The 15,665-nt window shown below is 29.1% G+C and overlaps 1 protein-coding gene across 1 annotated transcript; it reads right to left on the bottom strand.

The window, feature by feature from the left end:
* Positions 1-1,686: 1,686 nt before the first annotated feature.
* LOC130675891 (uncharacterized) lies at positions 1,687-14,946 on the bottom strand. Its single transcript, XM_057481787.1, has 4 exons — positions 14,546-14,946; positions 8,540-13,426; positions 8,354-8,461; positions 1,687-2,134 (listed from the first exon to the last, which is right to left on the bottom strand). The coding sequence occupies exons 2-4, from the start codon at positions 13,394-13,396 to the stop codon at positions 1,952-1,954; spliced, it is 5,148 nt and encodes a 1,715-aa protein (XP_057337770.1). The 5' UTR covers positions 13,397-13,426; positions 14,546-14,946; the 3' UTR covers positions 1,687-1,951.
* Positions 14,947-15,665: the final 719 nt, after the last annotated feature.

Raw genomic sequence — 15,665 nt, 5'->3', positions numbered from 1 at the left:
TATCTTTAGTTTTATTTTTATCTCAAATTTAAATTGTCGCTACACATATATATTGCTGTAACAGTCTTGTATATATATATATATGTAGATAGTATTTTTGACTTGAATTCTTGAATAAATATAAATTGCAAATTATATTTTTTGTAAAATATTTTTTAAATTATTTACTCGACATTCTAATGCTAAAAATTATTTTTTACTTGGATTTGAATATTAGACTGTCAGAAAAAAAATTTTTTTTTTTTTTTTTAAATATTTCTGCAAAGTTACTCTAATAAAAAAAAAAGTACTTAAATTTTAGCTCTGTATCTCAAAAATTGAGCTGGCGCACGGGGCTGAGGTCCCTTTTGCCCTTTAAAATACATTGTCAAAAAATTTTTTTCGAATTTTGAATTCTATTATCTTGTAGGAAATTAAATTCTCTACAAAAAAGGTCTCTTGTGTCGTACGCTTAAAGTTGATAGAAAAAAAGTTATCGAGGTTGAAACTTAAGGGAAAAAATCGAGTTTTTAGGATGAAAAAATTTTTTGTTTTTAATCCGTTAATTATCAGGATTTTTTTTTTTTTTATTTTGCAATTGCAGTTTCGATAGAAAATTTAATTATCTATAAAAATGGTCTTGTGAGTCGTTTTAATAGAGCTCATAGAAAAAAAGTTACAGAGCTCTAAACCCATACGGAAAAAATATATATCCGGATATATCCGGGCAAATTTGGAATATGTTACATATATGTTGCATATATGTAACATATTCCAGATTTGCCCGGATATATATTTTTTCCATATGGGAAGTTGAAAAATTGAATTGAGAAAAAAATTTTGTAGTCGAATATTATTTACAGGATTATACTGAAGAACTTGGATACAAGGAACCTGAATTTTTAGTTTCAATTACAATTGAATTTTGTAGAAATAAAAAAAAAGAAATTTTCTAACTGTAAGCTTATGACACAAGAGACTTTTTTATACAAGAGAATTTAATTTCCTACAAGATCTCAGAATCCAAAAATCGAAATACAAATTTTTTTCAATGTATTTTTAATAGGAAAGAACCCCCTCCCCATCTGTCAGCTCAATTTTTGAGGTACGAGGAATTTTAACGACACTAAAGTTAGCCGACGTCTAATAATTTTTGGATCATTTTTCAAAATAATAACTTATAAAAAAAATGACATCTGTAGTTTTTTAAATTTTCTACATGTGTATTTTTTAGTTTTTTTTTTTTGTAATTTTTTTGTTGAAAAAAAAAACCGACAATTTTAAATTGTCTGCTAACTTTTGGATGATGAAATTTTAGGAGGATTTTTCTTTTATTAAAGTAACTTTTGAGGTGTATTTAATTTAAAAAAAAATTCTGACACAGCCTAATGTATATTCATATATCTGTGTAATTATTGACATTAATTTACTTATACAACAGAATAAATAATTATCAAAAGTTTATTGATATTAATAATATTTGAAATTTTTCTTTGTACAGATTTTTATTCCAGAATTATCAATAAACTAATAATTACTCCCACATATATCGAAGCTTGAATAATTAATAAATTTTTTTTTTTTTTTAATTTAAATGATGAAAAAATTACTTAATATTTTATTATTTAAATACTTTTTAAATATATTTTTTACAAAACGAGTAACACTAACAATAGATTATTATCAAGATACATCTTAACTCTACATTTCTATAATAAAAAAAAAAAAATTTCAATAATTTGTTTATTAAAAAATAAATAATAAAATTTGAAACAATTAAATACAAAACTTAGTTGGCTGTAAGAAATGTACAGCTATATAAATTTAAAAATTTTTATTCTTATGGTAACAGCTCTCAGAGAACTGTGTCAAAATATATTATGCTTTAAGACTAACGTTTATAAAAAAACAATTAAACAAAAATTATTTTTTTAGTCACTAAAATTAAACGTAATTAATAATGTACAATTTGTCACGTTACACTCGTGCTTTCATCGTTATCATATTTATGCATCATTGAATCAGCATGACCTGGTAAATGTTTCATCACAGCATTGTCAACAGACATGGATTTTAAATTAAGAATTCTTATTAATCCATTTTGATAACCAGCTGCAATCCACAAATAACTCCAAGAATTCGGATTCCAAGCGAGCTGTGAATGGTAAAAAAATTTTATTATAATTTAAACTAAAGTACTTTACTTAAATTATTTTATCTTATTTTAATAAATTATTTGCCATTATTAAAAAAAATAATTGCAAAGACGTAGATAATTTATACGTCCTTATGACGGGAAGGCATCAGTTGCCTACAATTTTTTTTCGTACATAATAAATGCATACTGCTCAGTTGCCTACCAAACTTTATTGCCTACAGTTCTATTGCCTACAAAAATAAAAAATATATATTCTAATTGCATACAAAATTTATTGCAGACTGTTCTATTACCTACCAAAAAAATATTTTATGATGTCCAATTGATTACTATTCAACTGTGTACCCATCAGAGAAATACCTGATTAATGTAGAGAAGCTTTTGATTTATTTGCTAAGAAAATCAAGTACTTATTGATGAGAAATGATAAATGTTCAGGACCTATCATTTAAAAAAAAAAAAACTCAGATGATCTGAAAAATATCAGAACCCGGTAGTTTCCACAATAATAACTGGGAACTTCGTTAAGTTTTCTATCAGATTAAAAATTAATTAACATTGTTAATGATTGAAAATATATTTATTTATATGTTCATCTTCGAAATTAAGAAAAAAAAGCATTCAAATATATATATTAAAATAAGTTAATGCTTGAGATATTAACTATCTATGTGAAACTTTTAAAATAGTGTAACTTGTTCGGTCCATCATAAGATACTGGGTTGAATCTCACAGCCAATGTAAGGAATGACATGATTAAGTCACTACTATCTGATAGAAAACTTAATGAAGTTCCCAGTTATTATTGTGGAAACTACCGTGGTTCTGATATTTTTCAGATCATTTGAGTTTTTTTTTTTTTTTTTTTTTAAATGATCGGTCCTGAACATTTATCATTTCTCATCAATAAGTACTTGATTTTCTTAGCAAATAAATCAGAAGCTTCTCTACATTAATCAGTAGGGTGCTTCGTTTGAAACGACTATTTTTTTCTTTTCGCTTCCATCCCGAAATTTTGTTGGATGTACTCCAAAAAAAATTTCCTGAGAGTTTGAGCCCTTAATATTAATATTAAGTACTCGACCACAGCGCGTGAAGATTTCCCATTTAAAATACACGTAAACTTGGGTTTTTATTTTTTAAACTTCTATAATTCCGCGGCATTTTATGATATCATCTCGCCCAAAGTCAGGATTTTCTCAGAATTGAATGTACTACAAAAGTGTCCGTTGTCGCGAAGTCGTAACTCATACGGGTGGGGTAGTACGGACCGCTAAACTGAATTTTTTCATAGAATTCTTGTTTTTTCTCTCATTATCTCATAAACAACAAGACCTACAGAAAAAATGTAAATTACAATTTTATAGGAAATTCAATTTCCTACAAAAAAGGTCCTTAGCACCGAATCACTCAGATTGATATTTTCTGAGATATTCGTCAAATAAAAAATCAATATTTTCTAAGATTTGATTTGACATTTTATGGGAATTCAATGCTACTTAAACTTCAATAATTAATATCTCAGAAAATATCAATCTGAGTAATTCGGTGCTAAGGACCTTTTTTGTAGGAAAATAAATTTCCTATAAAATCATTCTTCACAATTTTTCTGTGGGTCTTGTTATGCTTATGAGATAATAAGAAAAAAACAAGAATTCTATGAAAGAGTTCGGTTTAGCGGTCCGTACTACCCCATCCGTATGAGTTACGACTTCGCGACACTGGGCACTTTTGTAGTACATTCAATTCTGAGAAAATCCCGACTTTGGGCGAGATGATATCATAAAATGCCGCGGAATTATAGAAGTTTAAAAAATAAAAACCACAGTTTACGTGTATTTTAAATGAAAAATCTTCACACGTTGTGTTCGAGTACTTAATATTAATTTTAAGGGCTCAAACTCTCAGGGAATTTTTTTTGGAGTACTTCCAACAAAATTTCGGGATGGGATTGAAAAAAAAAAAAAAAAATAGTCGGTTCAAACGAAGCACCCTATTAATCAGGTATTTCTCTGATGGGTACACAGTTGAATAGTAATCAATTGGACATCATAAAATATTTTTGTAGGCAATAGAACTGTAGGCAATAAAGTTTGGTAGGCAACTGAGCAGTATGCATTTTATTATGTACGAAAAAATATTGTAGGCATTTGATACAATCGGCAAAAAAATTGTAGGCAACTGATGCCTTCCCTTTATGACACCCGGGAACTATAATGCGTGCGAAATGTCAAAAGGGTGTACTACAGCAGTTAGGGTTTTGTGCCAAAAGGGCTGTAAAAAAATTTTTCTTTGCCATTCAACTCAAAATCGTTTAAAACTTCAAGATTAATAACAAAAAATTTTTTGAATTACTAACACCAAAAGGGCGTATCTCAAGACATCCGCCCTGTTGACTTGAAGGAAATTATGTCTTAAAGCCAAAAGGGCGTATAAAAAAAAATTTTTTTATTACAAAACGTGAAAATAATCCTATATCAATGAAGCAATATCTAAATGAACATGAAAGGTGAAAGATTGAACTGTAGAAAGGGGTAAAGTGGGTTTTTTTAAGTTTTATTTGACTCTGTGGAATTTTTATATATCTAAAAATCGAAGCGTTTTTCACGCAACGAAAATGAAAAAAATACGTGTAATTTTGCTTTTTTATTTTCTTTCCACGAAAAACGTTACGATCTTCAAGTACATGAATTTTTAAAAATCACCCAACTTCTTTCTATACTCATTCTAAAGCTATTTTTTGTGATTCAAATAAAAAAAAAGAACTTCTTCAAATTCTTATAACATAAAAAAACTCAAAACGTTTGAATGATTTGAAAAATGATTACCATGCGATAAAATATATATTCAAACCTTTTGAAATTTCGCGCCTTAGTAGCGAATAGTATTTCATAGTTTCTTCAATTTCAATTAAAATTATAATTCATTTTGTGAAGCATTAAAATTAAACATTGATTTTCAGTACAAATTTCTTCAAGCTCAAGCTTTACTCCGAATACTCTAATCAATGACAAGACTATCCGAAATAAAACTATTCATTATTAATTTAACTAGAAAACCATCGGTAACTGAGAAAACATGTTAATTAACATGGAAATTCACGTGTTTTTTCAGTTACCGATGATTTTTTAGCTGAGTCAATAATGACGGTGTTATTTTGGATAGTCTTGGTATTAAATAATAAAGTTTCGGAGTTAAGTTTGCGCTTGAAGAGAATTGTTCTGGATAGAGATGATTTGAAGTAATTAGTTCAAAGTTTTATTTTACGATAGACGTGTTTTAAGTGGAGAAATGATACAGATTTGTCTGGGCATAGAGAGATTTTGGAGCGATTTGTCATAATGCCCGTCTTATTCCACGGCAATCGATTTATAAATATAATTATTAGAGCGTTCCGTTTAGAATGACTATTTTAAACTTCCCGCTAAGAAAATTGCAAATTTACAAAAAAAGGAAGTTATTGATTTCAGTCCGATTTTCGAAAATCGAGTTTTCATCAGATGTCGACGTTTTGAGGTCCTAGGAAACTATTCTGACTATTCCCGGGTGGACGTCCGTGTTTATGTGTGTGTGTGTGTGTGTGTGTGAACTTTTTTTGTCCGACGATATCTTTGGAACGAATGAACCGATTTGAACGTACTTGGTGGCAATCGACAGGGCTCATCAAAACTTAAAATTGATTAGGTTTTGGGGTAGATCGGTCATGTAGTTTACGAGTTATACGAAGAATAAAAACTAAAAATTTTTGTTGTTTTTGGTTTTTTGCGTATAACTTATAAACCACTTGCCCGATTCGCCTCAAAATGTATTCAGTTTTAAGTCTTGTTAGCCCTTTCGATTGCCACTAAGAACGTTCAAATCGGTTCATTCGTTCCAAATATATCGTCGGACAAAAATTATAATTTTTCGGTGAAGGTATGTTTTACCGGCCTAACAAATTTTTGAGCTCGAATAGCTCAAAAATTTACAAGTAATAATGTTTACGAACTCCTTGAGCTCGAAAACAGCGGGAAGTTTAGGGGCTGGCCCGCAAGGTCAGGCGGTTTTCAGATTTTTTTGTTGAACTCCCACTTGAAAATATTGTTATAGACATTAGGGTGGACTGAAAATACGCTTTTTTTGAATTTTCATTATTAATACCAAAAATATTTTTCTTTGTACAAAAAAAAAAATGTTTCGGAAAACAAAAAAAATTTTAGGTCGATATCTTAGGCTCGCCAAATACCGTTAAAGTTAGAAGTTGTTTAAAAATTTTTTTCCAACTTATTTTGATCGGAAATTTAATTCTCTACAAAAAAGGTCCTATAATAAAATTACGCAAAGTTGATAGTTACTGAGATAATTGCAATTTTGTTCTAAAAAATATAAATTTTCAGGATATTATCACTTTTTCAGGGTAAAATATGAATTTTATCATATAAATTTCATGAAAAATCAAATTTCTTACAAAATTGGTCTTCTGGTAAAAACTTGAAATTTATAGTTATTCAGAAACTGGCAGTTTTATGTTTAGATAGTCACATTTCTCGTTATTTGGTGGTTTTCACCAATAATTGCTGTTATCTTTGTAACTATCAACTTTGAATAAATTTTTATTAGGTCTGTTTTGTAGAAAATTGAATTTCCTACGAAATTTTTATGATAAGATTTATTTTTTACCCTGAAAAAGTAATAATACACTGGTCACAGAAATTAAGGGATAGAAAAAAAATCCGAAATTTTTAGGTGATTTTCAACATGCTGTAACTCGGTGAAAAATGGTCGTATAAAAAAATTAAAAAAAGCATGTTTAACTAAACAATATCGCTTTAAAAAAAATTTTTCTATCAAATGCTACTAATTTTGCCTTATAGAGAATGTTTTCCAGTTTTCAAAACCCTGCTTCCATTCTCTGTACGACCAATACATCCGGAGTTATTGATTATCAAAGCCAAAATGGACTTTTTTGCTTTGATCAATGATAACTCGGCGCCAAATCGTCGTAGAGACTTTTTAAGGCCACCAAATTAAAGGGCATAAAATTTCCGAGAAAAGTCAGACAGTCGGATTATTCAAAAAAATTTATTGTCGCCCATAGAGGTATTGAAAGACCAGCAAAAATTTTGAAAATTTTTTTTTCGTTGGTTTTCTTATGATTACTCCGGAACCGTACATGATAAAAAATTTTGAGGTCCAGATCTGAAAACTAGAAACTCGAGGCTACAATTTGCTTTTTTTAATTTTCTTATACGACCATTTTTCACCGAGTTACAGCATGTTGAAAATCACCTAAAAATTTCGGATTTTTTTTCTATCCCTTAATTTCTGTGACCAGTGTATCTTGAAAAATTTCATTTTTTAGAGCAAAATTGCAATTATCTGAGTAACTATCAACTTTGCGTAATTTTATTATAAGACCTTTTTTGTAGAGAATTAAATTTCCGATCAAAATGTGTTGGAAAAAAAATTTTAAACAACTTCTGACTTTAGCGGGATTTGGCAAGCCTAAGATATCGACCTAAAATTTTTTTTGATTTCCAAAAATTTTTTTTTTGTACGAGGCAAAATATTTTTGGTATTACTAATGAAAATTAAAATAAAGCGGATTTTCGGCCCACCCTAATAGACATTGAAAAAAAAATTCCCTGCAAGTTTCAGCCCTCAATTTTAATTTTAAATACTTTATATTTGATTTTGAAGTTTTCCCATTTAAAATACATGGGCAAGTTAGGATTTTTTTTTTCAATTCTCTATAACTCAGCAGGTTTCAAGTTATTGGATCACCGTTCGCGGCATTTTGTAGGTAATTCAATACTCTTCAAAAGTATCCTTAGTAATTTTACTCAGGCTCAAATTGCTCTTTCTGTATTAGTTTTGAAAATAATTTTTTCAATAACAATGCGGATTTTTAGTTGATATTGACTAAATAACTAAATTTACAGTAAAAATGCAAATAACGATTCTTAAGAAAGTTGATTCTCTACAAAAAAAGGTCTCGTAAGTTAAGTCTCTCAAGTTTTTCATTCACGTGATATAGTGATTTAAGTAATTACGTAAATAAAATATTTTTTTAAAAATTTTACCAGATGCCTTTTAATTTAAATTTTAAATGAGTAAATAATTTTCTTTTCATTAATTTAATCCATTTATGAAAATCAGAAGGGTTAAAATTGATGAGCTTCGGGATCATTTGACAGAACCATATTATTTTTTATTTATCATTCAAATTATGCTTACCCTATTAACTGATGTAAATTGATATTGTTCAATAGGAATAGACTTCATGGTTTCGCAGTTCACCGGATTACGTCTGTTAGATTTTTTAAATAAATTACTTTTCCAATTCTAAAAAAAAATAATAAATGACACATTAATATTTAAAATATAAATTATCAGATAGAATAAAAAAATTTTAATTCTTACATTTAAATCATCATGAAAAACAATTCCAAATCTATCTTTACAAGCGTCATAGCTTTCAGGCATATATTGATAACCATTTGATTGCTCATTACTGTCTTTTAAATTTTGATCCGAACTATTTTCAGTATCTGTCGGCTCACCAAAATCAACAACTTCAACACTGGAAACCAGCCATCGTTTTTTAGTAAGTTTATCTATTTCTTTAATATACAGCATTTGAAATGGAAAAATGGCAGCTATGTCTCCAGCTACTGTACCATGACAGATACCATTTGCGTAGTCAGACACCGCCAATCCATAAGTCGTTGAATTACAAGGCAACAATGGAAATATCGATGAAGGAGGGTCTCTAACTCCCATCAAATACGAAACAGTATGACCTAGACCAAGAGCATCATCATAAGAAGTGTAAATATTCGGCCAATGTGTCATCCAAGCGCCATTGGTACCAGCGCCTTTCTTGACATTATCAATAGGACAGTGGGGATCTTCTAAATCCCAGACTTTTGAACATCTATCCAAGCTAGATGTTGCTAAATAGTTTTTCCCACTTACTGGAACAATTCCGACATAAGTCACCGCATGTCCATGGCCGTAAAAATGTTGAAAAGCATTTATACTAATGGTATTTTCATTTTTCATCACCAGTAATGACGATTTACTCAGTAGATCCCAAATAGCAACGTACCCATTTGAAAATCCAGCTGCTACTGTATCATGGCCGTGTAATTTATTCCAACTTAAACTCGTGCATTGCCAATTATCTTTGTTGTCCTCAGCAATTATTTTATTAACATGTAAAATAATTACTGGGTCTGTTTGATATACTGGCAAATCATTGTCGTCAGTTTTTTCAAACTTTAGTTCCTCGGGAAATGGAAGAGAATAAATATGAACTCTGCCATCTGATGATGCGGTGGCGAGAAGTCCCATTCTTTTCAATGATCCTTCAAATAGATCATCATTTTTTAGTATGTTGTGATGATAAGCTCCGGATGGACACCACTCCATACACCAAATCGTACCATTGTTATGAGCAATTACGTAAGAAAGCTTCGGAATCGGAGGAACTGATAGAATATGATCTAGATGTCCCAAGTTCCATATCTGTATAATGTTTTTAAATTTATAAGAATTATTTATTTTGTATTTACTTTCCATGGTCGGGTGAGTACTGACTGCGAGATATTGGTCGGCTTGATGGGAAAACATGGGCGCAGGGATTGGTAACCATGCCATTGACCAAACTGGACCACCAACAAAAAACATCGGCACGTTATTGACAATCGACGACTCAAATTGTTTCCAACTTTTCCATCCCTTATCTCTTTTTTCTTCCTCCGTTAAATTTTCCTCTTTTATTATTTTTATCCTGACGAATTCAAAATCCTGAGAGACATTTTTCATCTGTTTTGTCCGCATAGATAATTTTAATTCCGGAAGATAATCTTGAGCTTGGGAATTTTTTAATAAATTAAATGAATTGGGTAGTAAATTTTCAAATAATTTTAATTCATAGTTACGTAACTCAAATGTCATTGTCCATTTAAGCGATGGAACGTAAGTTATATTTGCTGCAGTAATTGGATAAGATTCATTTTTTCTCAAAAATTTAGCTCGCGTATTAGAAGTTATTTGTTTGTCAAACTGTTTTAATTTACGTCTGTTTTTATTACTGCGTTTATTATTATCACCTTCCTCGCCAGCACCGACGTCTTCATTATTATCACTGTCGTTACTTCCATCGCTGAGTTCATTGATATTAAAATCCGAGTCTTCCCCAGAGTTTATTTTGTCCGAATGTTCTGATCTCACATGATTGGCAACATCGTCTTGAGATTTTGAAAAAAATTTACAAATTTTACAGACAAATTCTGTTTGAGGTATAAAATTACACAGACTGTAGTGTTTACATATTTCATTTATGTCATTGGTAGCGAATTCACAACCGAGATTACGACACTTGGCTTGTCTATTAGCTGCTATGTCTTTAGACCAAGCGCCTTTCCAGACATTCGGTACTCGTTTAGAAGTCGGTGGCTTTACAATATAATCTGTTATTTTTAATTTTACTTTCTTACTTTTTTTCGGCGGTAGCGGCTCATCTTTAACGATTTTAGTAAACTCTAAAATTTTAGTCGTCGCTTTTTCAGCGGCTCGACGTCTCTTTTTACTGTCATCCTCATCGGGTACGTCAATGACCATTGATGCTAGACGTTGCTCTTCGCGATGCACACGTTCATGAAAGTCTTGGGATGACGGCATAAATATGCCTTTGCATAGTGGACAGACCCACATCATTGCGTCTCGTTCCTCTTGTGATTTACCACAAAATTTATAGTGAGAAATAAAACCAATGACACTGCGTTTTGTTGCTTCACATTTTTCACAAATCAGTGATCCCTTTTTCTTCTTGATAGCAATTGTCAGTACACTTCTCCATAATTTTTCATTATTCTCATAATCGGGATCGCGGGAACCCTGTAACCATCCGGTATTATTGTGCTTTGATAAATTGTGAACAGACCATTTTGATCTCAACATTTTTTCGTCACATTTAGCGCATTGGATTTCTTCATCTTTGTTCACTTTTCCTTTCTTACTAGTTTTCGTTGCTTCATTATCATTATCCGGCTCAATATACCACCCGGTTTTCTTACCTCTTCTACTTTTACGTTTTCTAGGTTTTGCTGAATTGTCATTTTCTTCATAATCGTCATCTTCGTCATCGTCATCATTATTATTTTTTTCTTCATCATGGTCATTTGATAATCTCGTTCTTTTATTGGAACCCTGGTCGTCATTTGATACTCTCTTCCTTTTATTCGAATCATGGTCGTCATTTGGTACTGTCTTCTTATTATTCGAGTTTTGGTCGTCATTTGAAACTGTCTTCTTTTTACTCACAGCTGGCGAACTAGTCGTTGATTTCCTCGGCCGCCCGCGACGTCTAGGAACAACAGGAATATCAACAGGAGTTTCCACTTCTTCATTATAATTTGTTGCTTCTTCATAATTTTCTTCTGTTTTTTTGCAATCTTTAATGTAAACACTTTCAAAATTTTCCACACTCGCAGCAACTTTACTATCATTAGAAGCTGATTCTTTATTCAAATTTAAAATTTCTACTTCGTTTAAATTATAAGTTTCCAAATCTTTATTCAAATTTTGAATTTCTGAGTTTTGATTCAAATTACAGACTTCCGATTCTTTATTGAACTGACAAGATTCTATTTCTTTATGCAAATTAGAATTTTCCAATTCTTTATTCAAATTTTGAGATTCTGAGTTTTGATTCAAATTACAAACTTCCAATTCTTTATTTAAATGACAAGATTCTACTTCATTCAAATTAGAACTTTCTAATTCTTTATTCAAATTTTTATTTAAATTACAAACTTCCAATCCTGCATTTAAATCAGAAGTTTCTACTTCTGCATTCAAATTAGAACTTTCTAATTCTTTATTTAAGTTTTGAACTTCTGAGTTTTGATTTGAATGAGAAGTTTCTGCTTCTTCATTAAAATTAGAACTTTCTAATTCGTTATTCAAATTTGAATTTTCTAATTCTTTATTTGAATTTGAATTATCCGATCTTTTATTCAAATAATTTATTTCCGGTTCATCATCAAATTCAGATTTTATGGGTAAAAGCATCGGAGTCGGTATCGTTTTTAAAAAATATTTTCGTGGCCGACCGCGTTTTCTCGGCATCATTAAATCAGAATCATCAAGAATTTTAATAACTTTCTGACTAGTTTTTTTTTTAGGTTTTTTTTCCTTTTTTTTACGTTTACTTTTTGCGGACTCCGTCTTATTTGACGAATCCAATTCCTTATCAGATGTTGATTTATCCCCAGTAACTTCTTCAATTTCAACTTGAACTGTCTGTAAAATTTCGTTCAACTCTTCAGTAGATTGACATAAATCTTGACTATTGATAACATCATCACGCGACGCATTTGAATTTATTGTAGACAACTTTATTACTTTTGATGGAAACGTTTGCTTTGAATTTACATTCGATGCTCTGGTTTCATTTTGTTTCCGTCTACTGTAAGTCAAAACAGGTCTTTTGAATCCTCGCTGAGATTTTTCTTTGCTACCAAGTGATTTATTTTTTATCGCATCAACAAAAATTACATCGTCCTCACTATTGTCAGGCTGTTTTGCTGCACCAGCATTAACTTTTGCTCTCTTTGCAGCAGCAGTACCCGCATTTGGATGTTTTACTAATTTCCTGGGAACTAATCCTGTAGGTTTTCTTACTGCCGATGGTTTAGCAGCAACTGCTTTAAGATCTCCAATAATTTTAAATTTATTTGGCAGCGAAATACTTTGATCATTCCCAACAACTGGAGATTTCATTACAACGATACCATTTTTAGTAGGACTTCTCCGAAGGATTAAAGGCTTCGCGAGTGTCTCAACATGATGAGCAATTATCGGAACAGATTTTTTACTTACGCTTTTATTTTCTGCTTCCGTTTGTTTTTCATTTTCCGAATTCAATGATAATGTTTCTGATTTTTCTTCAGCCACTTCCTTGGTATTTGAAGCTTCTCCATTTGTTGTCGATAGATTAGTTTTTAAATTTGAATCGACTTGTACATTTTGTGAATCGCGGATTATTAATTCTTTTTTTTCTTTATCAACTTGCACTGCTGACACCGGCATAATACTATTATCTACTTTTATTTTGTCTTTGAATATTTTTATTTTCTCATCAAGTCCCAATTGTTTTACCATTTCAGATGTTAATATGAACACACGTTTTCCCGTTGCTGTACCGTCATTTTTATTTTTATTCGGTGAATTTTCTTCAGGTTCATTTGAATTTTTTATTTCATCAGACATTTTAGTTTTTTTTATCTGTAACTTTCATTCCTGTTAACAAAAAATATTTAATTAATTATTTTATACATAAATTTAATTTTTAAAAACTCATATATTTCTTAGATTATGTAATTATTTGTGAGAGAAAAAATGATACCGAGATAGCAGACGTTCCAATTTTTTTTCATATAAAATATAAAAAAATTTATAATTAAACGCATGAATTTTTTAAAAATCTTTTATGTTTATTTTCAAATTTTTTTTATGTTAATATTAAATTTGTTTAATTAAAAATAATAAAATTTTTGGATATCTACTGCTGTCACTATCTTATAAAAAAATTAAAAATTGAAATACTATAAATGTGGATATGATACTGAAGCTCGTCGACATCTAATAATTTTTTGATTATTTTAAAAAACGATAAACTATAAAAAAAATGACAACAAAGTTAGCAGACATTTAAAAATTTTTGATTTTTTTTAACAAAAAATAAATATTAAAAAAAATATTTTGAAAAATTGCACGTATAGTTTATGAAATTTCCGACATGTGCATTTTTTTATTATTTATTGATACTGAAGTTAGCAGACGTCTAATAATTTTTGAGTTTTTTTTTAAACGATAAAACATAAAAAAAAAATATTTGAAAAAATTGCACCAGTAGTTTTTTAAATTTTCTACATGTGCATATTTTTATTTTTTATTTTTTTTGTAATTGATTTGTTGAAAAAAAAAACCGAAATTTTTTATTGTCTGACAATTTATGATACTGGTCAGCCGACGTCTAATAATTTTTGGATTTTTTTTTAAAATGATAAACTATAAAAAAAAATATTTCAAAAAATTGCACCAGTAGTTTTTTAAATTTTCTACATGTGCATATTTTAATTTTTTAATTTTTTGTAATTTATTTATTGAAAAAAAAAAATCCGAAAATTGTTAATTGTCTATCAACTTTAGAATCATGTCAATTTCCGGGTTTTACGTGGATTCGATCTTGAAACCTTCGAAATTGTAAACAGAAAATTTAAAAACAGTAAAAATACTTGAGTTTAAAAACAAAATTTTTTATAATTTTAGATATTGATATATTTTTTTTTATAAATAAAATTAAATGACACCGAATATTAAATAAATAAATGTATAATTAATTATAACTTTACTTACATTTATTTCAAAATATAGGTTATGTTTAAAACAATATCATAATTGTAACTTTCAAAGTGTATTACACCATCTTACATACTTATAAATTTACCTCAGTTTATTTACAATTAATTAATAAAAATAATCTATTAGTATTCAATAATTAGTTTGTTATAAATTTAAAAAAATATAAAATTAAATTTACTGTAGATAAGATTCGAACACACGAGGTTCGACTTTACAGAATACGGCTTTAAACACTAATGTATACTTTAATGAAGGCGGACATGTTGACTATTTTAATTACTGCAATTACTTTGCACATGCGTTAAGTATGAACCTTTACTCTTTTTAAATTAAATTTTACATAAGCAAAGATCTTAAGTCTTTTTTCTTTAACTAATAATTTATTATTTTAAATAGATTTGTTATTTTGTAGTTTTTACTCATGCGCACAAGTAGAAATTTTTTATCACTTATCAAATCCGAAATTCAAACTAGATAAAATAAATTTTATTTTATGATTTAAATCTTTGTGTGAAAAAAATTAATTTGGAAATTGAGTTTCATTTTTTTAAAGCTAAATGTCACCGGACTTCTTTCTCACTCAGAAAAATAAACGAGACTGTTTTTGTAGCACTTGTAGAGTAAATGAGAATTTTAAAAATTTTTCTCTGACGAATTAGAATTTTTGAAAATACGAAATTTTTAGCTCTCTGTTAAGGCCATTTTCCGACAGTGGCCCCCACTTTTTAAAAATTTTAAATGACTTAATTGTCGTAAGCGTATCAAAATTTTATCAATTAAAAAAAAAATTAAAGCATTCATTGAAAAAAAGGACAAAGTAGAATTTCGCTGAGGTACAGATTAAAAAAAAAATTACTTAGGATTCATATCAAATGGGAGTTAAACGAAATTTGTTAAATAAATTTTTCTAAAATCTTAATGTAAATTTTAAATTCAAATTTTTAAATTTCGTTGGCTTAAATTCATTCAATAAATTTCGTGTAACTCTTAATTGATACAGCTGTAATTTTTTAAAAATTCCATCTCAGCAAAATTGACGTTTTCATTTTTTTACATAATTAAATTAATTTGAATATGATTAGGAGTTGAAAGTCATTTTATATTTTTAAAAAAT

This window comes from Microplitis mediator, chromosome 10 (assembly GCF_029852145.1).
Source record: "Microplitis mediator isolate UGA2020A chromosome 10, iyMicMedi2.1, whole genome shotgun sequence".
NCBI classification, from domain to species: domain Eukaryota; kingdom Metazoa; phylum Arthropoda; class Insecta; order Hymenoptera; family Braconidae; genus Microplitis; species Microplitis mediator.
This window is presented reverse-complemented; position numbering and strand designations above follow the sequence as displayed.

Bases quoted from the DNA above. Each gene is read 5' to 3' on its own strand.
- LOC130675891 (XM_057481787.1), bottom strand. From the start codon at position 13,396: ATGTCTGATGAAATAAAAAATTCAAATGAACCTGAAGAAAATTCACCG. The intron at 8,462-8,539 runs GTAAGAATTAAA...ATTTTTTTTTAG, and splicing joins TTTTTCATGATGATTTAAAT to AATTGGAAAAGTAATTTATT. The intron at 2,135-8,353 runs GTAAGCATAATT...TACCATTCACAG, and splicing joins AATTTACATCAGTTAATAGG to CTCGCTTGGAATCCGAATTC.